Genomic DNA, 26,983 nt, shown 5'->3' with positions numbered 1-26,983 from the left:
GTTTGGGGTTTGTTATTTTATTTGGGGGTTTTGTTGTGTTTTATCCCTCTTCCAATTTCTGTAGGGTGTCTGGACATGTAAGCCTATGCATCATTCTCCTTCGTTGTGATTTAATTGCTGCCAGCAATCAAGTCAAAGCATCACTGAAGTGTGCTTGAATTTCATTAGATGATATAACTTATGCTACTTTCCTACAGTACCTAATAAACCATAAAGAAACCAAAACACATATGGCTTGAGGGAATAACTGGAAAATTAGGTGGTCATTTGGGAACTGAGTGAACTTTTGAACCAGAGGAACAGAGAAAAAGAAATATTAAAAGGAAAGACAGACTTAGAATGCACACAGAGATGTGGGGGTTTGACCTTTTCAGTACCTAGAAAATTACATTAGCATTATGAAAAATACATATCATGTTTAGAGTTTATAATCCATCAAAGTTTAGATACTTTGTTAGTGCCTACCATAAGGTAAAAGTCAAAAGGACAACATAACAATCAGATTTGACAAAAGGCCTTTAGGTGACCTGTGCTAATTTAGTTATCCCATACTTATTGTTAAATGGATTATCTCTCTTGTAATTAATACACCATTAGACAAAGGTCACACAAAAACTCCAGGATTTTACAATGACTGTAATGTACACGTAATACACTAATTCTTTATCTGTTACCAGGCGGGTGCCTTCACAGATTGTATTTTGTCATTAACACTGCAAAGTCAAATAGTGACACTTCCAGAAGTCGTACAAACCTTGCAGTCTAACTCCAGTATATAAAGGTAGATGCCTGTTTTGTTTTGGGCTGTTTTTTAGCAGAAAATATATACAAAAGTTTTTACATAAAAATATGGATGGACTCAAATAAAAATAAAGAATGCCTCAATTTGGTTACCTACAGTTAGGCCCCTCTATTAATGCTGGAAGACTTGATCCTACACAAATGAGGTTTCACACCTGCACAGAACGCTGCTGAGCTAAACCAGTATCCATGTAGGATCTACCTTACAGACACAGCTTCTCGAGCAGGATTTAAATATTGAACATTAACAGATTGCTAGAAACAAAAATACAGTATTAAGCTTCAAACGCCTTCATGCTTACAAGAACCGAAACAAGTGGCACCTCTGAGGATTAATCCACCTCTTATAAGATTCTCCCAACATACATTTTCATACACAGTCTAGGTGGCTAGATTTGAATGATGGACTGTGTATGTTAAAATCAAATGGTCTTAGAATGACACACTGGACATTCAAAGAGGAAAACAGAAACACTCCTCCAATAAATGTACGTATTTACAGATCAAAATCTACCACCTTTCTCAGCTTTTCCCATGCTGCACTCCTGCTAGATAATTAAAGAGGATTTATCATGAAGTGTAGAAAGACCAGTGAGGTAAAATCATCTTAAATATAACAGAATCGCACCTACTGTATTTCTACCTAAACTGGAACAAATTAGCCAAGATATTCTTGGGAAGCTATTATACCTACTCTCATAACTTCCAGATTAGGCTAAAAATTAATCACCCATCTGTACAAACTCATACAGTATTTCATATGCTCTTGAATCAGCATTCTTCAGCCATTCATTATTTAGGTTTATGAATATTATCACTTTTTCTTGATTAACTGTTTAAAACAAATCTATAATCATGTCTCCTATTAAACAGTCATACAATTTTATCACATACCCTTTGGGCAATCAGTACCATATTATTGACTTACAATTAGAAATATTGTTAATATTATGTTTGTAAGCAAAACTAAATACATGGAAAGTTGCATTTATCTGTAGCTTGGAAAATTAGCTTGGGTTTTCTAAAAGCCACATTTAATTTGACTGATAATTACATTTTAACCAAAAAGCAAAAAGGCTTGTTTTTATATTTTAAATAGAAGGTCACATTGCCAAAATGCAACAAGCTCAGCACAAAAAAAAAAAAAAAGTGTGATTATTATTGTTACACACTTTACAGAGTTCTGAATATAAAAAAAAATTGCATTATTCTGAATCAGTGGTTAGAAGGTTTATCACTTATGCATGTACTTGACTTATCCCTGTTCTGCAATAGACGTAATTTTATACCTCATAAAAGCAATTTATGTTTCCAAAGGGAATAATCTGGATAACATAAAATGTGGAGTGCTATGTTGCAGGAAGCATATTTTCATTCAGCAATTGTATTTCGAGATGGAGCTGCACAGTTTGATCATCATATCATGTCAGAAAACATCATTCACTAGTAAGTCTATCTAACTTCTAGTGCCACAAATTAATATACATCGTTAATTTATTTGTACATATACTTAATTTATTGTCATATATTATCCATAGAAGGTATTTATATTATGTATACAATAAACGAATCTCAAAAATATGGACACTATGCTAAAGCAAGCTTGTTAACTGTTGAAATATTCAATTGTTCACGTCTTCAGAACAGTCACATTTAGCATTAAATTTAATGAACACAAAATAAAACAACATGGAAAATAGCTACAGAGCCTAGGGTTGTTTTTTTTTAAATGCAAACTCGAATTTAAAATTTATATAATGAAAACATTCTACAAAAGACTGTCTTAATGGAAGGAAACATTGTAGGAATAATTAATTTAATATTTTATGAACTTAATTCTGCATGGAGTTTGCAGAAAAATATCAATCATGTAAACCGTTTCATTATTTATTAGATAAATAATACAGTAAGCCATTAAGTAGCACAATAAAATTAAGCAAGAATCTGATAATGTTGAATTAACAAACAATTTGTCAGTACAAATATTCACACTGTTTTAGCCACTGATCTATCTTTAAAAACATATGCATCTATAGAAGATGCTTTGTTATGAGAAAACATGAGTTTAAAAAAAGACGTGAATTTGAGACAGCTTCACTATGCTCTAGGACCACTAGAGAGAGCTCTTCAGTTCCTTTAAAGGTTCTTGTAAAGGTAAGAAAACTGTCCAGCTGTGATGCTTATCTGTTTATCTGATTGCCAACACTAACACTCACATCACAAGGATCCAATTACGTGAGTTTGTGGCAAACTGGCAAATCCAGTACATTTCAAGGTAAACAGTGTCACATACCATCAGAAGGTGCTTCATCCTCTTTATCACATCGGTCAGATGCTATTGAGACACTATCAGGGGGCGAAGAAACAGAGCCCTCAGACTCTTCCTCATCTTCCAGTTCTGTAAAAGTAAAAAATACATTGCTAGTTAAAATAGTCTGTCATACAAGAACAGACAGAAACCAAAGACAAGTATTTTCATTAGTAAGGAGGATACCAATTCTTATCTGAAATGGGGGGGGGGAAAAAAAAAAAAAAAAAAATCCCATTTCTCATGGCCACTCATAACACACACTTTGTACGTTCAAGTGCAGCTGCGAGCGCTGCTGTTCTAGAGCTACCTCCTAACTGGCCCTGTCCATACTCCCGAAGCCATTTCCCTACACGCTGTCATACAATGAACCCGCTCCCAGCACCGGGCAGCCGACGGCTTCTCGCACGGGGCGGGGGGGAAAAAACACACCCCACAGCAAAGAGGGGGGCAAGGGGGAACGCTGGCAGGAGGAGAAACGGGCACCGCCAGGCTCCGAAGTTCTGCCTGTCCAAGCGCAGGAAGGAGCTGCAGCAACTTGCCCCCCAAGGAACGGGCAAGCTACTCTCGGCAGCAGCTCGCCACCCTCTGCCCACTTTGACTTTTCTTCACCCTAATGAGGCGCTACCTCGCAAATGTTGTGTGGGTACGCGTGTTCCTCCCACGAAACTAAATAGGGGGTCGTCTCCTGACAGCGGCCAGTCTGAACCTGCAGCTTAACACAGCATTCTATTGATTTATTTCTTACACAACCGAGAGTCCTACTACAATATATACAAAATCTACATTTTTAGCTAACTTATGTACTACGCTGATCAGAGTGCATTAAGTGTCAAGGTCTGGAGAAGGTAAAGTGAAATCAATATTAGTCAAGGCTTTCATTTATTTAAACAAAATTTAAGTTCTCCCTCCCAAGATTCAGTATATTTTCTCAGGTTTTTTTTTTTAATACCATCCAGGTGAAGAAGTAGTGGAAAAATAACAAGCTACATTATTTCTTTAATAAATAAATAAATAAATAGATAAATAAATAAAATCAAGACTTGGTGAAGGAGGAAAATCCAATACTTAAATATGATAAAATTCACCAAACCAAAATCATAAAGCTTCAATAGATCAAATGACTGTCAATTTTCTTAAAAAGTATATAAAGCTAAACTGCTCAAGCATTGCCTTTTGGTATATTCATATGCAGACAGCTTTCCAGAGACCTCCAGATATGCTCCTCTATTCACGAGTTCCATTTTAGAGCACTGTATCAGGGAACTAATTTCTCAGAATCCAAAATAAACCCTATGCATTGTGAAAATAGTCTTCTCCACAGACATATGAATCACATACATCAGTAGGACTGCCTAGCCATGGCTGAGTTTTGTCCCTCTGCTTCCCATTTAATAATGGAAAATCACAGAAAATTCAGCGTCCATGCCCAAAAGCACCACAGTAGTTAGCAATGAACTGCAAGCCTTCTATGCAGGTAAGACAACAAAACATGATTTTTTGCTTTGCTGGAGTTCTTTTACATCCCAAGATTGTTGAATACCAAATTGTTTTTCCCTCTGTTCATTTAGAATGCTTTTCTTGGGAAAGTTTCCTTTCAAGCTCCCATGCTATATAACAACTGCTTTGAATCTGAACCCAACCCCAATCTGTTTTTGACACAGCCATCTTCCAGTAGCACACCAGCCATCGTGTTAATCTGATCAAAATCTTTGTATTTCATCACACCTGTCAAACCAATCAAAAGTAAATTATCCCTCTCCAGGACTCACCTCTTCCTCCAAACAGGAAACCAGAGAGTAGATAGCACATGAACAGCAAATATTATGCCATATTTACAACCAGCATGATCACCTTTCACAGTTACACACCAGAGACCACTTGCCTGTCTGTCTCTGTCTATACATATCTCTCTCTCTCTTTATTAGATGATAGACTCCATATAAAAAGAGCAGACACGATATTCATAACCTATACAGTATGAAAAGTTGTTCCACTCTTTTCCTGTCCTTAAACTTTTACCAGCACTAGAATGAACAGAATATATGTGTGTCTATATAAACCCTGGTTGTCAGTCAAAAATGTCCTCTTATTAGCTATGCATAAACATACTATCATGTAACCTTCATGAAGGTGCCAGCATAAGTTTAAAATATTAGGCTGTATTTCTAGAGGAAAACATTTCCACAAACACCACACCCCAGCACTCAAAATTCATCAGCTGAATAGTAAACCTGAGTATATCTAAATGAGTAGCACTTGTGGATGACAAACAGGCGAGTTCATATGTAGAAAGAACACCTCCATAGTATTTTGGTCCACTCAGCAATACATAATCTCTTCCAGAGAAGTTGTGATTTCTTATGTAAGTTTGGATAGCCGCACTGTTACCTTTCTTTTCCATTAAGTCACAATACTACCATTCTCTAATTATGTCTAGGATTTCAAATTCAGTAAACCCTTGGGCTCTGAATTCAGATAAAAGCCAGATGATCTAGAAACAAGGGGATTTTTAAATGCATACGTACATATTCATGGCACACCAGGTACATACCCCAGGTATATACTGTATTTGAAACAACAAAAAACATGGGCACAATGAATGTAGACTTATAATGAAACAATTATCTGTTCTAAGTCTACAATATCCAAGTTCAAAATGCTCTTAAAACAAAACCAACAACAAAAAGTGCTGTGCTATTATGAAGAAGGAAATTACACATTCAGTGCTTTTAGACAGTTTACGGTCTTCAAAGCATTCTCTAGCTGTTAAATCTTAAATAAAGGCATGAGGACTTCCATTAAAAAAAAAAAAAAAAAAAAAAACACCACCACAAAAACACTTCTTCATCGAGAAAGACAATCGGAACAAATATATAAATCCTATGTTATACAACACTACATTTAGGTACCCACACTGTTTTATGTGAAAAATGTGGAAAATAGCTCACAGACACTAGAGGTACAGCCAAACTGTAGCACTGCTGGCTAGATTAAACTAAAAATCTTCCAATTTTTATTTTAGATAAATAAATGAATTTGTAAATTTATATTATACACTGAAATGCTATCCTTACATTTTCTGATTTGTACAGAAGAACTGCAGGCATTTTGATAGGAGATCTGACTCTCTACGCTCTGGAGCTTTAACAGGCAACATTACACAACATTTTAATGTTCTTACATAGAAAAATGGCTACGTGGTAGTATCTATCTTAGGGTTTTGCCTCCTAATTCTGACAGGGTTAAAAGACATTTTAAGAGCATCTGCTATTAATTTATAAGGATATTGCTCCTGACAGTTCACAGAGAGGCTTCCTGATCATTCTGTGGAGTCTCCTGCATTCCCACTCAGAATAATCTCTGCCCTCTCTCCACTTTACATGCTCCTCCATCAAGGTGCTGCACTGCAGTTTACACTCCACCTACTGAGGATGACTAGATAGCCTTGCATTTGAAGCTACACGTGTTACTCCTTGAACAGTCAGAGGAGTCAGTGTTGAGCAGCACAAGCCACTATTTTCTCTTCAGGTGCCAAGTACCTAAAAATACACCCAAAAAGCATCAATAAATTAAAGAAAAGCATTCAACTTGGATTTATGTAATAGAAAACCGAACTACAAAGCAACAATGGGCATCAGGTAAATGTATCCAATACAATTTGCAGGCATAATTGAAAGCATTACTGCCTAATCAGACATCTAAAAGCAAAGCATGCTCAAACGAAATGTCTATAGACTCATTAGCTGGCAGCCATTCCATTACAATCACACATAATGTCAGTAGTGCCTTGAACCTGTGCCAATGACAACAGCATAAATTTTGCATCTCATTTCTGTGGTCATAAAATTAATGATCAGTTTAAAAATACTTCTTTGCAAAAGTTATTGCACAAAGAAATGACATCAATGTGTCCCTGTTATGTAGTCACAAGGATAATTAAGGAGTTGATGCTCATTAATATAGTTTCTTGTTTCCCCAGAACACCATATGATTTATCTGGAAGTTGAAAAAAAAGTTTAATTAACAATAGATAGTTAACAGCTACAACAATAACAAAAATATGTATATGAACTGACCATATTCTCTAGTTTCTGCAAGTTAAACTAACCTCTTACAGGTTTGATAGCAGAATCAATATTTTGTGATATCAGTAAAAAAAAAAAAGGCAAACAAAAAAAAAAACCCAACCCAATGCCTCTCCTTATTAAATGCTACCTTTTCCATTGCATCTTATTTATTGATTTAGGAAATAATGCATACCAAAGGGTAAGTGTGCCACATTAAGAATGGAGCATAAAACAAACTCTCCTCATTGTCACAAGCGCTGTACTTCAGTCCCTGTCTCCTGTTCTCAAGATTTCCAACAGATTTAGTTGGTACAAGCTGAATTTAATGAACAGGACCATATTACTTTAAAAGAATCCAGTTCAAAAATAAAAAAATAAATTAAAATGCAGACTTTTTTCCAAAAAAAATCATTTTCTTCTGCAATAGTGTGATTATAGTAATGAACTCCCAGGCATTACAGATACTGCTTCTACCACTAAATCTAAAAAAGAGCAAGCAAGATGTTTCAGCCAGCGCCTCTGAAAGAGACTTGCTAGCTCACATCCTCAGAATCACTAACCACTTCCAATTTATTTCTAAAAAAGTCAAGACAGAGAGATGCATTAAAATCGCTCAACTATAAGAGAAATAAAACAACTCACGAAAATAAAGAGACACACGGGTCAAAACACCCTGCTGCTTGCCATTTCAGAAGGTCCCAAGTCACGGCAGGTTGAAATCACTTCCTCCTGTCCAGTCTCTGCTGCGGAAAGAACCGCCAAATGAAGGACTGGCTGAAGCCATCAAGCATCTCAGTGCAAGGTTCTCACTACAAAATTAACTAGACAAAGTTGTGTTCAAGCTAGCACAGATACACTTTAGTGCCTTAATAGCTGCAGCTGATTTTTTAAGAAGATGCTACCAACCCAATCCACCAGTCACCTTGCAAGACTGGATTTTGCTGACAGCTGCTCTCTCATTGTATGCTCAGTATATGAAGAATCTTCTAGAGCCTCATATTAACATGATTGTTTTTAATGGCTTGTTTTGAAAAGGTCAGGTAGGAATTTTTTAGCAGCTATTTGTTAAAACAATATTGAAAGACCATTAGGTTTGTAAGCAAATACACATCAAGCAAGAAAAGCAACAACTTTCACTTGTTGAGTCGCCTCTCGTTCTGATGATGCACCTCAGGACAAGGCCATTTTACGCTGAACTGGTGGCTGTATCTTGTGCTGCTTGAAATTGCACTTGGCACGGACACTTCACAGATAACAGCTGCGTGTAGCTGAAAGGGACAACACAGTGCCTTGCCTACAAGGAAACCCTCCAGACATCCAGGATAAAGTGATATTTGGCACACTTCTAATGCATCTGATTGTCTCTCCAGAAACGCGTCATGATGATCCTCAAAAGACTGCAGAACAACTAAGCCGTATCCTTCCCATTTATGGTTAAATACTTACAAAGTATTTATGCTCCTGACTGAAAGCTCAAATGTCATATAAAACTCACATCCACATACTGCTCCAATGGCCACAAGCTACTGCCTCCCTTTCTCAGGTCCAAAAAGACTCCTACCTGCTGCCATTCCCTGAAAAAATAGCGTGCAGAGATAAAAAATGAAAGGTCATCTCCACACAAAACGGGGAAGGGGGGGGGGGGGGGGGGGGGGGGGAGGCAAACAGAAAACACAAGGCTTTTGCATATAGTGCCACTCTATCAGCTTGACTATTCCAGGAAGCAGATGTCTCAGGCTCCAGACACTCGCTGCTCTGCCGAGAGCCTAAGAGGCATCGGAGGCATTTAAAGGTTTCCTACAGGTGCTCCCAAAATTCACATAGAGAAGAACACCAATGCTCTAGAGACGCAGGTTTATAGTCTGTCATCATACAGTGAAATAAAAATGAAAGTGGACCCTCATCAGTTTTTAGCAGACTGAAAAGTGGTAGTTAGCAAATGTCATATCATACTTTTCTGCATAAACAGTGCCAAAGTCACGTGCTGCAGATCAGATATAAGGTGCATGGAGTGCTTTGTGGGGAACTTGTTCTGCAAATTCCCATATTATGACTCAATTTGGCTAGTACTTTTGGTGTCTCACTTTCAACACCGAGCCAAAATCTTTTGTGAAAAGTGATTAAAAATATATATTTTACTAAAATAAATGCAAAGAACAGATGGCAAGTGAGCTTCAAACACAAATACAGTTTCTATGACTTCTAGGATTCTGCCAACTCTAGCACTATTTTTAGCATAAATTGAAAACAAGGTTCTTTTAGCTAAACATTTTGGCAGCATTGATTCAATTAATCTCAGAACACAGAAATGCCAAAAACTGTATTAACACAGAATTTTTGACAAAACCCAGACTTTTATGTCCTTAGCAGAATACTAGTCTCATAAAAAATGAATCCAAATTTGTATGAAAATTATATTAGTTTTCAAGTTCCTTCCCAATTCTAAGATTTAGAATAGGTCAGTTTGAGTGTGACTATGGCTTTTTTGTTTTGCTTAAACTGCTTAGATGAAGAGTCAAATATTTCAAATTAAAAGAAAAAAAGCAGTGGTGTTGAAGAGAAAAAGACATTTCTACTGAGTTCCTTAATTTGAAAAAAAAAAAAAAAACCAAAACACAACTAAATAAATAAAAATAAAATTTGTGGCAAGATTAGTGGTTTGGATATTTAGATCACTGTACATTTTTGGTCGTAAGAACAACATGCAATTTCTTTGTCTGTTAATCAATGTTACACTTAGCTGTAAGAGTCAGTGTAAAATCAAGTAACACATCACATAGGACAATTAAATATTTTCCTGTATAGTGAATTTCATGTCTTTAATTTTCACATGTACCTACTTCCCCTAAAAAGCTTAATTTTTTCAGTGTGGAGACACACAAAATACACTTTTGGCAGCACATCTACTGACCTGACAAACAACATAAGAAGGCTTCTTTTTAGGAGGATGCAAGAAAGTCCTCAATTTTGTCAATCTGGTTACAAAGAAGTACATATGCACTTTCTGAAAGATAGAAATACACACACAGATATTTTTCGGTTTTAAGGAGCATGGTTCTACTTGTGCACGTGCTCTTCAATTTTTTTTTACTATTCTTCTTTTAAATCCCCTTGCCTTATTTTTATGGATGGTAAGATTCTGTACGCTAGCAGCCAAAGCCCATACAACAAGAGCTCACATATAATACCTTGGGTCAAACTAACTAGACACTTCAGGCCAAGCCAGTGGCACTTCAAGAACATGCAGTGATGAAAGACTGGAGTGATAAGCAGATGCCCACAAAGCATACTTGTGAAACAACTCACAAGCTGAAGGAGCTGCTGTTTGAGAGTCCAGAGTCAAGTTTCATTATGTTATACTGGAAATACATCAATTTTGAAAACGTTTTTCCACTTCTTCTGGCCTCCAAAAGATCCTTCTGGATGTCTCTGGAAGGATGACAAGTCACAACTCACAAGATTCTTGAAAACAGCTGTTATAGTATCTTAATTAATGTAGCATGATAATTACTATACCATAATAATATGGCACATAGCATGAATCATTCCTCACCTTTCCTTTCAGCTACAACAAAGATTATTTTATTTGCATTTAAAAAATGTAGTAACTGATACTGCAAAACAAAGAACAGCAAATATGAAATTTAAACGCACACAATTTTATTCTCCCTAGTTTGTTTTGGTGCAGCTTCCTCATTTCTGCTTCCGTTCCTCCTTTATTCATAGAAGATATTCTCCTTTTCCACCTCATATTTAGGGATACTTCTTCTTTCTCTGGAGGGGAGAGGAACAGGAAAATGTCTGGCCATCACTGCACCTCAATTTTTAGTATTTTCTCAAATTTTCCATTTTCCAAATGTCTAGGTGTGCTCAGAGGTATGAACGGCCACAAAAGTTGACCTCACTCAGCTGCTGCCGCTGCTTTGTTACACTAGTAGCTGGCCAGAAATCTGACTGCTTACCTCCTTGTGGGTCCTTTGTTCTACACCTACGCGAGTCACGCCTAATTTGTACAGGCCTAAAGTAAGAATGACACAACCAAACAAAGTTTAGCACACACTTCTTGAACTCTGGAAATTACACCAAAAACCCATACCACTGAACCACATTCCCTCAAATATTTTGCAAATGAGTGCAGGCACCCATTTCTCATTAATTTTTCATATTCATGCATGCATATACGCATGAATTTGGAGCAATTTATCCTTGCTGGCAAAGAATAATGGTATAACTTCAGAGCCCTCTCCTTTTATTGATGAAAACTGAAAGAAAACTAAAGTGTCAGCATTCGCAAGCTTCACCATCTGTACACATAGTTCTAAAATCTGAACCAGAAAGTCACATCATAAAAATTAAAAAAAAAAAAAGGCAATATATCCTTCTTAAGAATCAAATGAACTCTAATAAAAAGAATAAGATTGAATACAATTTTCACAGAAATCAGAGGAAGTTATGCAGTAACAATTACAGACTATAGCAATTACATCATCCATTTCACTGGAGATAATGAAATCTCATCCTTATTAATAATTTGTTAAATTGGAAACGAAATTCTGAATCAAATTGCCAATGAAGAAAGCAAATAGCCTAGAATTTTGACCTAAAAAAAAAAAAAAAAACAGTAAATGTAAATCCTGCTTTTTGTAGACAACTCATGTTTATTAATCACAGACTCAGAAAGTTATTAAATCTTCAAAAACATGCTCTCCAGAAAATCAGATGCATTTGCGATGAAATAACCATCCTACCTAATTTCATGTTAGCCATTTACTTAATAAAATAACATTTTACTTTTCCATGCTTAATTCTGTTGGACAGTGAGGAGGGAAACTACGTTTTAACTTCAGTAAGGCTACTGAGGTGCAAGGTAAAAAATAGCAGATTATTTTAATACAATTTTAAATAAATCACATAGTTGAGATTTACAAAATCTTAGCAATCTTTGGGAAGTTTCAAGTTGTATTTTCTCTTTCAATTGAACTGTTATGGCTATACAACTTGATTTAAACAGGGATAAGAAACGTATGAACTTGTTGTGCCTTGTTATAACACTACTTGCCTTATACCACTTACATATTTTCCCTTTATCAGGAGGCATGCTGTAGCCTACACATTTGAACCTCCTTGTCCAGAAACAGCCAGTTCTTCAACCACTGCAAAAAGCGAAGCTTTGCATAGGCTTTTTTGACCTCACACTGTGACCCTCATACCAGCATCCACAGGCTGTAGGTCATGACCCCAAGAATTAGCATCATGGAAATAAGAGCCCTTCCAGGTTTAGTTACAGAACAGAACACTGGAGCAACAAACTCCTCAGTCTTCTCTAAACTGAACTCTGCAGCTTTGTTTTAACTCCACTAGAAGACAATAGATAACCCACACTTCAATTTTCATTACTCACACACTAAATCATCTCCTCTCCAACTAAAGGTCTGAGCTCCCACCGCACTATGAAAAAATTCATTCAGTGTAGATCGAAAGCCAATACCGTATTGCCGCTAGATGATCCTATTAGAAGGTTAAAGAAACATTACTATGGCATTGAGGACTTTTGCAATGTTAAGAAAAAAGGGTGAAGTAAGTTACCCCGATTACAGTCTTATCTCCTAAGCAGGCAGCTTTGCATACAGTTCCTCTGTAAAAAATAAACCAAACCCACATCACACGGTCCTTCGCAATGCTACGCTATTGCTAATTAAGCCAGACATAACAAGCTCCATTTATACGAAATCCTGAACTGTATTTCTAAACCAATCTCTTCGTCGGTCAGCGTCCTCTGATGCGTTGAAGGAAGGGAAACGGGGCCCGGCTTTGCGCGGCGGGGTAGGGAGAGCTCCGGGGCCCGGCAGGCCTTCCCCGCGGGCCTCAGCAGGGGGAGCCGGGGCCTCGGCCCGGCCCCCGCGCCCACCCGGAGCACGCCCACGGGCGGACAGCGCAGGGGAGGGGGGCGAAAAAAAAAAAAAAAAAGCACGGGATTTACCTTTTTCCTGGAATTCCTGAGGATAGCTGCAGAAGGAAGAAGAAGAAGAAACAACATAAAGCCACGCACGCAAATCCACGGTACTAAACGTAACAGAGAACAAATACTAGTTTTCAACAAGTTTTGCAGTTGAAACGGCGCTGCAGGTCTGCCTTATTAACTGTAAAGTTTTTATTTTTGGCTAAAATATTTACTCAGTTTTTCTTTGGCCTTTGTAGTTAGGAGAGAATCCCCAGTCACTTCAAGGAAGCCTGGAACAAAACCAAACTCGGACAGAGCAGCATTTTTTAGGAATATACATCTACTCAGATTATCTTAAGGTATAAACATACAAAAGCATCTTTAATTACAGTAAACCTTCTAAATATTAATATATCTCAAAAAGTTTTGTGCACAAGTAAAACCCACTAAGCATACTTTAAAAATAACACAGTAGGTCAGCAGGAAACAAAAAAATAAAAATCCACAAATAGTGGGTTTGGCTGCAATAATTTATGAAAACCAAATGAAAAAGTATTAATAATTAACCAGAAAGTCTAAAGTTAATGCATGGCTAAGTAAAAAAAAAAAATAATAATAATTAAAATAAGAACATCTCAACTTATTTAATGCCTAAAAAAAAAAAATTCTATCATCCCAGGGGAAAAAAAAAATAGTTTCTTCTGAGCTAAATCTTGGTATTTCAGAAACACAAGTTTGATGTATAGAGATAAATAATCAGGACAGAGTTATGTAAAATGGCATCTCAAGAAGCATGCATGGACTAGAGTTTATATGAAAAGAAGAGAATCTCACCAGAAGTAACTGTCAAATAAAGTGCAGCTGCCAAGTCTACCTTTATAGACAATAACCAGTGTATCAGACTAGTTAGTAAGGAGATGCTTACAAGTAACGAGCAGGAGAGAAAAGAAGTGTCTAGGGATAAGAAACTGAGAAATACAAACAGACATAAAAGGCCAGATCTAAGAAATCCTGCGTAGCAAGTAGCAGTAATAGTTAGGCACCGCACAATATGTGCAATGTGAAAATCAAAGATGACTACAGTGTGCATATATTTTGTAGCTGGCATGAAAAGCAAAACACTGTTAGCAGTGAATAATATTACAGGAGATGAAGAAGGAATTAGAAATTAAAATAAGACGTGAAATCATGGGGTCATGTAAATGAATAGCACAGGTTTCAGTGTCAGCTGTGCTTATAACTGCAGGTTCCCTCCTTTGATATTTCATGATCCAGAAAAAACACAGTTGAGTCATAAGACTGGAAAAAAAAAAAAAAGTCAGTAGGTGTTGTATCTGCAAGTCACCCGTACAGACCCAGTTAGCTTAATAACCCACAAGGCACAAAAAAAAAAAAAAAAAAAAAAAAAGAAAGAAAATCCTGGCTCCTTAAAAAATAATAATAATAAAAATAAATAAATTGAAAAGCAGTTTCCTAAGCATTTACAGCCTGAATCAAAGGCACACAAATCTTCAATTACAAGATTTTTGGGACACTTCTCATGTCTTTCCACAGTTAGTGTGATACAAAGAATGCTGCCCTCACCAGATGATTGTGCTGTCTTTGAAATTGTAAACAAGTTGCCACAGAGGCAGGAACATGCCATCAAAGGAAAGGTTATGAGATACCACACAGGAGTGATCAGCAGAAAAACACTCTGGAAACAACAATGGGAAAAGGACAGCAAGTACTAGATTATATCCTAGTTGATTAGTTGTAAGAAAACATTCTGCAAAGAAAATTTTGTAGCGCAAATAACACTACAGCCAAATCTTTTTTAGCTGAATTGTTTGACTGAAATTAACACACAATAGAACAGAGTCTTAAATCATACCCAACATTAAAAAAGCAAAACAAAACAACCCAAACAAACCACAGCCCTCTGCTTGGTCTGTCACTGTACTTCACTATTTTAACACTGCTGAAACAAACTTATGATCTATAAATAGTTTCCAGTTATGTTTCAATTTTCTATTACAGACAGAGCTAAATGACAGAATATACAGTAAAGCGAAGTCAGCACTGAATTAATGCTATTTTACGCCAGCTGAGTATGGCAACAGGAAGCTCATTCATATTCTCAATGCATTATATTTCTCCTATTTTAATGAATCTTACCAAAGTAGAGGTGAAGGCAATCTGTACCCAACCAGCTTCCAGGCAGGGTTCAGAATATTACAGAAATTCAAATGTCACAAATCCCTATGTCCTCGTTTCTTACTAAATTGTAGCAGCTTCGAGATAGATACAAAGACTTGAACACATGCAGATTATTTGAGAAAAATCAGGACCTAGACAGATTTTTAATTGTTAATATTGTTAATGGGTATTAAAAGATTGTAAAAACTTAAGTTACTATTAAGTGATTTTACAGCATATTAAAGCCACGAAGCTCACTTACCTTGCCTTAACTTCTTTTATCTTCTTAAGAAGAACTTCTCTTTTTTCTTTTGCTTTCTTGGATAGATTTTCTCCTTTTAGTGTTTGGGAAATAAATGTGTCAACATCTAAATAAAGAAGAAAAGAAAATACACCTCAAAAAAAGATAAATACTGTTGTAATGAGTTTGTCCCGATATTACTGTGAAAAAACTAAGAAAATTATTTTCAAGCCTACACACAGTGTAGTTAACAGACATTTCAGATTCTAAGTGGGATACATTTGTTCTCTGATCTACTTATGCTTAGCACAGCAAATCCTATGGTGACATTTGATTCTTGCTCACTTAATTATGCCACATAAGTCCCAAGAAATTGCAGTACTATAACAAGTACTTTCCATCACCTAAAGTAAGGGATAAAGCTAAAACATGGAAATAGCCTTTATGCATGTATTACTGCCATGTTATTTCAGAAGTGCAAGTTACAGAAATGGTTGAATAATTAATTATTTCAGCAGTAACACCTACCCAGCTACTCATGTAAGTCACTGAGTGGTTATAGTATTTTCAAACGTTCTCACATTGCCTCTGAACTCCCTACCTGACTAAAAATTCATATCCAAAACCTTAATCCTGCAAACAATTAGGTAGGCACAACAACCATATCAAAGGAGTCAAGCTCAAACATACACTTGAAGTTAAGCATATCTGCACGTGTAGAATCACAAACTGAGGCTCTAACCTGCACTGTGATTTTTAATTCTTATATAGAAGATACATCTATGTAGTCATGCCAAATCAAAGCATTCTATGAAAGATACCATGGTTCTTTGCAATAGAGTAAATATTCATTCCATAGGATAAAAACAATGCAATGACTGAGAATTCAGGGGAGCGTAACTCTTCCAGTAGTTTGTTTGGGTTTTTTTTTTTTAACAAAAACAATTGTGAAAACTAACTGTAAAAGTTTCTTGTAGTTACCAATCAACATACGATTACCCTGAAAACTGGTAAGTAGAAACATGACCAAAAATTCCTGCTTGTTAAATTTCTCAGTTGTATGGATAATAACTGTTTGTTGAACAAGGGAAAGCATATGTGAGGAACACACACACCCACACTGAGCCTGCCCACTCCCCCATACACACATACAAATATTTATTTTGGTGCAATCTGTATAGAGACAAATAGATATGTATAGTACTATTTTAATCCTGGAACTTTTCAAATCAGATGAGACATTCCATTTTCATCAAGAAATACAAACCAGGCAATTAAGTACTTGAATGCAAAAGTTTGTATTCGAAAACAACATTAAATGAATACTTACTGCAGATTGCCTAACTGAAAAACCTTAATTGCCTGCTTTTTTCTTTATAAAACATAAGTTCAACAGAAACTTATCCCACTTGATATTACAGTCAACAAGAACACAAGTCAAAAGTTACTCTTTGAGAACACTAGCATAACTATTTCAAAGATGTCATTCTTTATAAATAATTTACCAGATTATTATTTAGATGATTAGATTGCTGTCTTCAAAATGTGGCAAAAATCTTCATTTTTTCAAAAGCATTTTAGAATTCTGAAGAATTATATTGTTCCATCTCCCCATAAGACAGAGGAGTTTCCCAATTACATTTTCCAAAGCAGTCCTGAAGCGGAGGGACCTGCACTCAGTTCTATGGCATTCCTTCTTTAAAAGGACAGAAGGAAAGGCACTTAACATGTGTATTAATGAATCTTCCAGACACACCCCCAACAGCCTCTATGCCATACACCAAGCATCCCTAGAAACATTTTGTCCTAACCCATAGAAAATTTATACATCTTCATAAATCCCAACGATTGGAATTTCCAATCAAGTAGGCATATAAGGACCCACACAATCCAAAGACAACAAAACTCTATGTCAAAAAAAACACAATATGCTTACTATTGACGGCAAAACACAAAACCATTAACACTTTTTCACTCCATGAAACCCAACTGGATTTTCCAGTACAGACCAACCTTTCACTCTGGGAGGGACAGGCTGATTAAATATTTGTTCCTTCCTACTTTTACATATTTATTTCAAAAATTAGATAGGAGCTTCAAAGTTCTACCTAGGCAGCAATATGTAAAAGCTTAGAGGAATTAGTTATGTTTATAAAGAAGGAGCAATGCTCACACAGTGATCTTTGGACACTAATTAATCACAGAATTTTGCTTCAGAAGTCTTCATTCAAACTCAGTGGTGGTCTTTGCGTCTTGGAAAAGTTCAAAACCCAGCTGAGGACTCTGCCTTTTCAGGTTCTGACTGACTATCAAAGCTTTTTTTCAAATAGAAATATTGAGATAACACAGTTAAGTAGTATGTACGGAAGAGAAAGCCAACTTGATTATCATAAACAAAAATTACCACTTCTGGCTTAAAATATACACTGTAGATATAGAAATTTGAGGACTAACTACATTGCTGACAGAATCTGTTATTTTCTGGAAAAGCTTGGACTTCAAAAGCAGAAATAATGCAGAATTTTCAACCATGGAGGAACAGGTCAGAGGTAGATGCTCCATTTATTCTCAGTATACATAGGTAATGAGTTGGAGGAGAGGGTGGGGAAGGAGAGTGACAGAAAGAGAGCAAGCAGGCACAACATCCTGACAAGTTCGCTGTTTCTAAACAGCAGCAGTTACAGAGAAGACATCCCTGGGATGGCTTCCCTCTCCCATGAGATTGTAAACCAAGTTCTCCAAGTTTAGGTATCCACAATCAGAATGCACTGTACTCATCACAGAAAACTATTACTTCCATATGTCCAGAGAAACCATACAGCTTAATTCATCACAACCCCAAAATAAGACAGACCTGATGTACACATGAACTTTAACAGGATGCTAAAGAAGCAGTTTACTTGAAAATTATGCTTTACTGTATCATAGAATTTTCTTACCTATTCACCAATACACAGAATGTTAGTATCTTGCTCAAGCCATGTTCTGATCTAGCATTGTAAATCCATTCAGGATGTGCCAGGTGCACATGAGTAACTTATCCTAAGCTCCTCCACACAAGAAGCAAGAAGAAGTTACCTGAGTTAAGATTATCTCTTCACTACCTGTACTTCCACACAGTGGAAAAGTATGGAAGGAGCAGTCCCTGCTATCAGAGAAAGCTTCATCACTGGCTTAGCATAAGGGAATGTTCACACAATTTCTCTGACATTCCACAAAGTGAGTTACCTTGGAGTAAGAACAGAGCTCAGGACTTCAGTATGACAGATCCAAGTCTCGTACAGTGAACTTCAAACAGAAGCAGCACAACTGACCAATTTCTCACCACTATTCTAGTCACTTACTTGTTCTTCCTTTTCCAGGATGATCCAAAACTTGGTCTCTCCTCTGCTAGTTTAACGCTACAAAGAAAGTGTAAACTACTAGTCTCAAGCACTTGAGTGTAGATGGGTTTCTTTCATGCTTCAGTAGCAGTTGGTCCATTGAGGAATTTAAAAAGGAATAAAAGATAAACTCCAAAAATAAAACCTCTTTGAAGAGACTTTTTTATTTAAAAGCATGTTCTCTAATCAGTTACCACACAACAAACCAAACAAATTATCCATTTCCATAAACTGTTTGCTCCTAACAAAGCGAGCAGCTGTTTAGTACCACACATTGCAGAGACTCAGCTGTTTCCACTGAAAACACTAACATTTCAAAGAGGAAATAAACTTTGGAAACCTACACAACACATCTTAACTTTTCTTAAGCTTGTGCGTTAGACTGCCTGATAGCCTGAATACCCATATTTGTTGCTCTGTTTCTTAAAGCTTACGATTTTAACTTGTCTAAACTACAGCCCAGATAAATTATTTGCCTCCAGAAATGAACAATAGCTACTGAACTAAGAGATCAGATTGATACGATTCACTCACAAATTGCTTTGTCAATACAGGTTTACAAACTGACAGAAAAGGGAAGTCATGCTACAGTCTAGCTCTGTCCACTTCAACCAGCTCATACAGTTCAAAGCTTAATTGCCAGTTCATACAAGAGTCAAAAGCTAAAAGGTCATTTTAATTTCATTTTCATCTACATAACTTTTTTTCCTTATAAAAGGAAAAATTTATTTTGCCTTTCACTGTTAAAACATTTTGTGGTTCTCCTTGCTTCACTGATCATAAACAGACAACACTGCGAGTTTTTCACTGTTTTAAGTCTTCGGGGCTATTTTCTTTAATGAAGGCTGAAACTATGCAGATGTGCTTTTTCAAGAACATTGTAAATTTTTAGCCCAAAGCAAGTGCTGCATTAAAGAGTGCTAATTGTAACAAATCTCGGCACTTCTGTTGTTTACAGCGTTCAATATCGTGATCATAAGTTGCACTTCATAAACAAACATGCTTAGGACAGAACTACCTCATTTTTGTGTCAGGGTGGGCCAGACAGACTCTCACAGAGGCACTCGGAGACTGTGCCCTGGGTCTTCCTTTCTCCCCTCCTTCTGTAGATAACCAAACTGTTGTCCATCACATTACCAAAGTTAGTCACCTCGTCACCTGACGAGTCCGTGCCATTCAAATGACAGAGAACAATTATAAACTGGCAATGAAATAAGTGTGTTTCCACTCACGTGGCAGGGCACGCACGCAGCTCCCTGTCCGTGACCCGAGGAGAATGCAGGCTCCTGTTTCAGGGCTGGGCATGTGTCCGTCATATGACAAGGGACACTTGCATGGGGTCACCAGGCGGATGTGCCGCCAGTCACACACGAAGGGAATGGCAGGTCGGCAGAACAATTCCTCCAGCCACCAGCCTTCTCCCATCCCTCTCCTCTGCCTCAATGACTGAGAGAATCAGCGGCGGCTGTGAGCCAGAGAATTCGGGAAGGCAGGCCAGAGAATTCTGGAAGATAGCTGCATGCCAGGCACATTTGTGCACACACGTTGTCCAAAGGTGACCAACATTAAACAGACTGCCACCTATCTTTCAGCTTTACATGGGCTGGCATTAGAAAGCAATTAATTAATTTGATTTCAAAGTTTTCCTGCAATTCATTAATAGGGAAGAGGTCTGAATACAAATTATCAAGCAGTATCTGTGACTGCCTGTCCTCTTGGATCATGAAATAGGAGGGCTTTGCTTCTACTCTCCCTCCTCCTTCCCAACTATGTTTAAAAGCCTCTTTCCAGAGTATGTTAAACTGTCTTTTAAATATCTACACACACACACACACTTACACAGAAAGAGAACACATGATGTAAAATAAAAGTAACTGACACACTAAGTTGTCTAAAAATACGACACTGATCCAGCCTAAACAAGTAGGTGAGCATTCCTTCTAGTGCAAAGTCCTGGAAAGGACAGCCTTTAGAAATTGCTGTACCTTAAATCCCCAAAAGCAAGGCTGTCTTGCATGTTGCTGCTACATACAAAGTGAGTACCATCACAAATATTGACACTCAACAGTTTCATTAGTGATTTAAAAAGCAGAAGTATACCCAAACTGCTAAGAATCCTCAAATGAAGTAAACAGATAAGACAACTCATTTAAGAAACTAAAGAAAAAAAATATTATAATCAAGGGTATCTAATCTCAAAATTATACCTAATCTCATTGGCCGAAGGGTTGAGCATCCTCTCTCTACATTAAAGAGGCAAGAAAAGATCAAGCTGTAACATATTAAGCATATCATTAAAAATACCACACCAGTACAAATCATGATCAAGTCACAAAGTGATTCCAAATGAACTATAATAAAAAATGTTAAGGATTAACCTGAAGATTTACGCTGTATGCCACATTATGCTGCATCTATTGTGGTTTGTTGACATATGATTATGAAAGAAACGTAAACCCAGTCAGATGAGAAAGATAGACTCCACATTAATTGAAAAAGACAAACTAAGTGAATAATGAGTATATAAAAAATAGCCTATGCCATTTTTATCACCCGTATATGACACTTATTCTCAAATTTATGGCAGAGACAATTGAACTATGTTTCAAATCACTGGAGGTTATTTCTTACCAGGAATGCCTCTGTGCATTTTTTTCACCTCACTGTTTCTATTCTTATTCTGTTACTATTGAAATACATATATATTACCAAAGCTGTAAATACATGTCTACTTAGAAGATGTCTACAGTAATAACCCTGGTTTATCTTGTAAAGATGGATTCTTCAGCAAGAACCAGCATTCATTAAAGCCTTGCGAAACATGAAAATGATACTTTAAAACAAAGAGTAAAGTTTTAAACAACAACATCCTTTTGAAATTGAACCAGCCAACAAAGAAGAGCTACACTATACCTATGTGGCTTTTCCTATGTAAGGAGTGTAAGGAGCAAATCCAGCAACAGCTGACAGAGGTCAGACAAGGACAGTTCATTTTCTGGGCATCAGGGGTAAATATAATTACTGTAGTGCCCAAAAATAAAATGTAAGCAAAATTGAACTCATCCACTGGATCCACATTCATGGAGTTTTCTTGCCTTGCCCTCATCTGCTTGCTATTTCCAGGATGCAACTAAACAAGTAGGTAAATAATATTAATTTGAAGAAAAAATTAGAGGAATCGCATTGTAAGAAAAAGGCAATTTGGGCAATATGACTAATCATTTAAACAAACTGAATAATATCTGGGTGGAAACAGTCTCTAAGGCAAGAACATTGGTTTCTGTTTAGTAGAACAAGGAAAATGGATATTGGGATTGGATATAAGGTCCTATATGAACTAGAGAAAGAGGTTTTTTTCCATTTTCATAGCAAAAATCTTTGTGATTTAATATATGAATAGACAAGATTCAAACCAGAAATACTCCAAAGTGTGAAAGGAGAACTGAATAAAAAAAGCAGTAAGACTCTTGCTATAGTCACAGGTGTCCCTAAGATAGAGGGAAATCATATAAATGATATATATATCTAATGATCATTTGACACCATCAAAAACTTTTAAAAAATAAAGAATTCTTAACTCTGACTAAACCTCCATTACTAAAAAACTCAAGAATTCCCTCCCTCCCCCCCTCTCCCCAAATCAAGATGACTGAAAGAACCAGTCTGATTAACTTTACAGGAGACATAATACACCTCTGAGGAAGAAGCAGTCTCTGAAATCCTTCTCAGATACGGACGTGCCAAAACTTAGGGCATGCATCAAAGATTAAGGAAAAATAAAAATTAGCAGGTCTCCAACAATCTATGTAACCAATAATAATTTGACATTAAGGGGGGGGGGGGGGGGGGGGAAACAGACAAGTAACATCCCACTTTGCCAAACACCCACAAAAAGATCCTTAACATATAAACATGACAGAGGATACCTCTTCAAAAGAAGAAAAGACACAATGGGGCTGGGGTTCCTTCACTAAATTCCAAAACATCGAGCATAATCTAGAAAGTGCAGAGACACAGATAGGGAATGAAGAAGTTATATACACTACCACGCACCTCCCAGGTGTAAAGAGAGAGATAAGAGAGCAACAAAATTACTTTCTGCTTCTACCAGTTCAACTCACAGACCAGAGGACCCTGCTTCTGTCTCCAGTGCTGCCCTCCCACCACTTGAACAAGTCGGAGAAGAGAGGATGGGATTGTGAAATCCCAACAATCCTGTGCAGTAGACCCACTGCCACACTGACCTTTCCCCTTCAGCTTTATAGAAACAGCTTTCTCCTGTTTCCAACTAATACAGTTAGCCCTGAGCTCAAGCTGTGCTTCTGCCTGGAACACTTCAGCGGCACTGACATGCAACTGTAACGACCCTGCCAGCATGTGTGATGGAATTTGTTTTTGCGTTAAAGATATAATATTGTTTAGGTTCAAAGTAAAGCACTCACCAGTCAGAAAGTTTCCTGTGCAACTTTAATTCATCCCCTGGTGTGTTTATTCCTATTATCACCATGTTTAACTACAGGAGCACTTAGTATGTTTTCCAGTAGGACCCCTACTTGCTCGGCATAGTGGGTGGACAATACTCCAACAATCAATCAAGGCTAAGCAGGGATAAGGAAATCCACATGATGGCTCCTCCACTTGTTGCAGGAGTTGTAAATAGTAGGCAAAAAGATCAAGGAGAGAAGGGAGAGCACGATATTTATGAGATTTTGTATCTGTCACTGCCTCACTGCTATGTGAGTATCGGGCTAAAAAAAGGTGCTTGTCACTAGACATTAACTGCATGTTCTCAACAGAACCCGACATGAAGAAGCACCCAGCACTTTTAATGGCCACTGAATATAGACATCCAACTCACATTATTTTCTGAAGAAACCAGCACAGCATGGAGGCAAGGGAATTTGAATTCTAATTCTGTTCCACCATTGATTGTTTTTTGTGACCCCAGATCACATCTTGTTTATTACGCTAATTTTACCAACGAGAAAACAATATTCCATCATCTCAAGGAGGTGCTGAATCAATACTTGTGAGCCATTAAAATAATACATTAAGAAGCACCCTCAAAGAAGAGCATGCAGAAATTAATAACTACCTACTCACTGCAGTCTTTGTATTGTGTAAGGGTTGCTTAATGAATAGTAAGGATATTACAGAGCTCCCTTCCTTCCTCCATTACCATACATCTTCACTGCAGGAATAGTTTGAGCAAAAAGAAGCAGAAGACTACATAATCTAAGATTACGAGAACCTAAACCTATCCGTGAAAGAACTGCTTATAGTCTGAACTACTCTAGTATCTAACTTTCATGCACTCGACTGGAAACATAAAAAAAAAAAAAAAAGGGAAGGAGATGTTAACATAACATGCGCAAACTGTAAAAAGTAATTCTGTATTTTTTAAAAAAGGAATTGGGAATTGAGTTTTTACAATGTATAACCATAATTATCCTTACATTTGTTTCCCTTTGATAATTCTACAAGTAAGGATTAAAGGTTACAAACTCTTAGTTGTTCCTCACCACCATCTTCACCCTGCTAGATTTCTGCTTACTCCATAACTATACTGTCATAAAACTAACACGTGTTAAGCTTATTTTGCATTGAATCCCCCAAAAAAATTGCATGTGAATACAAAAATTGAGAATATTACTATTACAGTTGTAGAGATGTATTATGTAGTATTTCTGCTACTGTAATAATAAACCAAAGATTTAAAGATCATTGGTAAACCATTCCATTCTCCTCTTAACTTCAGTTCTATAGACATTACTAAATAAACCATCTTGTTTTCTTCCAAAAAAGCTGAAGCTGTACACACTGTACAAACACTAGATAGCTGTATGCAATTTAGGCCACTGATCCTAGTGACTCTGAAAGAATATATTTCCTTGCAGAAAAATAGGTGTTCTCAGTTTCACTTCAAAATACAAACCTTGGTATCATTCTTCCCATAGGAGACTGGATAAAGATGGGGAGAAGGACAAGTTGTGTAAATAAGGCACCATGACATAAAATAAATCACAGTCTGGAATGATCACATCTGCATCACACCCTGCCCTCGAAAAAGTCCTAAAAGCACTTAAAACATTGAAGAGTTTCAAGACCAGCTTTACCCAGTGAAAATAGCTCTGAAACAAACACAGACACTCTTCATGTGACCACAAGGTCCAGAATACAGTAAGACCACAGAAACTACCAAGGTTTGGAAAGGCTCTCTAAGGCTATTTTTTTTTTTTTTAATGATTAAGAATCTATGCCGTAGGAAAAAAATCATCAGCAGCTTTCCTTTTTTCTCATGGCCTTTTGTGCAGATTTTAATACAGATGGTATGATCTGCAAATAAGGTAGTTACAAACTGTGGTTAGGAAAACACAGGACAGTTGGCAGAAGTGCTTTGAAGATGAAGAAACTGACCGGTAAGAGAAATACGCTTCAAGCATTAACGCTTACAACCAAAATGTTTAAAAAATTAACAGTCTTCAAAGGTGATGAGCTACAGTAGACTCTAACAGGTGCCCAGCCATGTAATCAAGTACTTCATTTCAGAGGGAAGATTATGAAAAAGCATGGGTAATTTGAACTGCTTTAGAGCTATGCAAGTTCCTGTGGCAGAAACAGAAGTTCTCAAAAGAAACACAGTCCCACTAAAACTTAAATTGTTTCAGGATAGCAAAGCCTTTTATGAGTTTTTCATACAAGCAAAAGAAATCCCAAACTAGAAAGCTACAATTTGTTTTAATGGACAGCAAAAAATAAGTTTTTTAAAAATAAATAAATAAATAAATAGAAGTCTTGAGCATAAAAAACAAGATCACCGGTATTTTTAAGTCTCTACTAACAGTACTGCTGGTAACTTTTCACGGTGATAAATCATCCCACTCCTGTGCTCCAACGGGCCCGTAAGAGAGCGGGTCACAGCCAGACGTGTTTGACTGACATGACAATATCCAGCAACCATCCTAATTCATTTCCATGCCATTAGCCTCCGCTGCTCAGCGGGGAAGTTCTTTAATTTTTGCAGTTAACTCGGGGAACCGACCCGGCTGGCACCAGAACGGCGCGGATTAACGCGCCGCTGTACCTGACACACCCGATCGCTCAGCGGGTACACTCAGCGCTCGGAAAGGGGCCCGCGGGGCCTCCGCTCCCTTCCGCACACGCGTGTCAGCTTCCACCCCCGCGATGTAGCGCGGCGGCTGTCCCGAACACCTCACCCCTTCCCCCGGGGCGGGGGGGGGAGGCTGCGAGCGCTCTGCGGCAGGCGGGAGCCACACACACCCCACACCCCCCCCCCACCCGCCTTCCTCATCTCGGGTGCGCCGGGCAGCTGGGCCGGGGGGGGGGGGGGGGGGGTGCAAAGCCAGCGCGGTGCCGGAGGGCCACCGCAGCGGGAGGAAGTGACCGAGGGAGAGAAATTGGCGCGGAGGTGGAACCAGCGAGCGCCCGGCGCCGGAGCGCTCCGCCGCGGCTGCGGCTCAAGGGGCTGGTCCCGTGTGTGTGTCCCCCCCTCCCGCCCCGGCTACCCCGGCCCGTCACACCCCCGGCCCGTCACACCCCACGCCTGCCACGGCCCGCCCCCCTCACCGCCCTCCCCCCGGGAAGCCCGCCCTCCCTCCCTTCCTCCTTCCCTGCCGGCCGTACCTGCCAGGAGGCTGCCGACCTCCTCGGGGATGGCGAGCGCGCCGTGCATGTTGAGGGCGGCGGGGACACCCCGATCCCGATCTCGGCCCCGCTCCCCGCCCCGCCAAGGAGGAAGCGAAAGCCCCGCCCCCCGGCGGCGGCGGTGCCGTGGTGGGCGGGGCTTAGCGCCGCGGTGGGCGGGGCTTGCGCGACGCCTTACTCCCGTCCCTACTCGCTCCCCGTGCCCCCGCCCCGGCGCTGCGCATGCGCCTTATCCGCCTCTCGGTGTTTATACACACTGCTGGGTGTCTCCCTCCCCGCCCAGCAACGCCCCCGCCACGAGGGACTGCCTCCCACGTGACTGCTGCCAGCAACCATTTGGCGTTGAGGTCACCATGCAGGCCCGTCCCTCTTGCCAGGATCAAACATGGCGCCCAG

The 26,983-nt window shown here is 38.3% G+C and overlaps 1 protein-coding gene across 1 annotated transcript in view; it reads right to left on the bottom strand.

Annotated features, from left to right (window-relative positions):
- The window catches only part of SKAP2 (src kinase associated phosphoprotein 2), a 121,371-nt gene extending 94,637 nt beyond the window's left edge, over positions 1-26,734 (bottom strand). The window contains exons 1-4 of the mRNA XM_032991441.2: positions 26,567-26,734; positions 15,561-15,666; positions 13,160-13,185; positions 3,095-3,199 (exon numbers count right to left, since the gene is read on the bottom strand). Of these exons, the coding sequence (XP_032847332.2) occupies positions 3,095-3,199; positions 13,160-13,185; positions 15,561-15,666; positions 26,567-26,615 (286 nt within the window). The 5' untranslated portion in view covers positions 26,616-26,734. The remainder of the gene's footprint in view (positions 1-3,094; positions 3,200-13,159; positions 13,186-15,560; positions 15,667-26,566) is intronic.
- Between the last annotated feature and the right edge of the window lie 249 nt (positions 26,735-26,983).

Source organism: Tyto alba, unplaced genomic scaffold (assembly GCF_018691265.1).
Source record: "Tyto alba isolate M040663 unplaced genomic scaffold, T.alba_DEE_v4.0 Super-Scaffold_38, whole genome shotgun sequence".
Lineage (NCBI taxonomy): Eukaryota > Metazoa > Chordata > Aves > Strigiformes > Tytonidae > Tyto > Tyto alba.
Note: the sequence above shows the minus strand (reverse complement) of the source record. Positions and strands in the feature narration are given on the sequence as shown.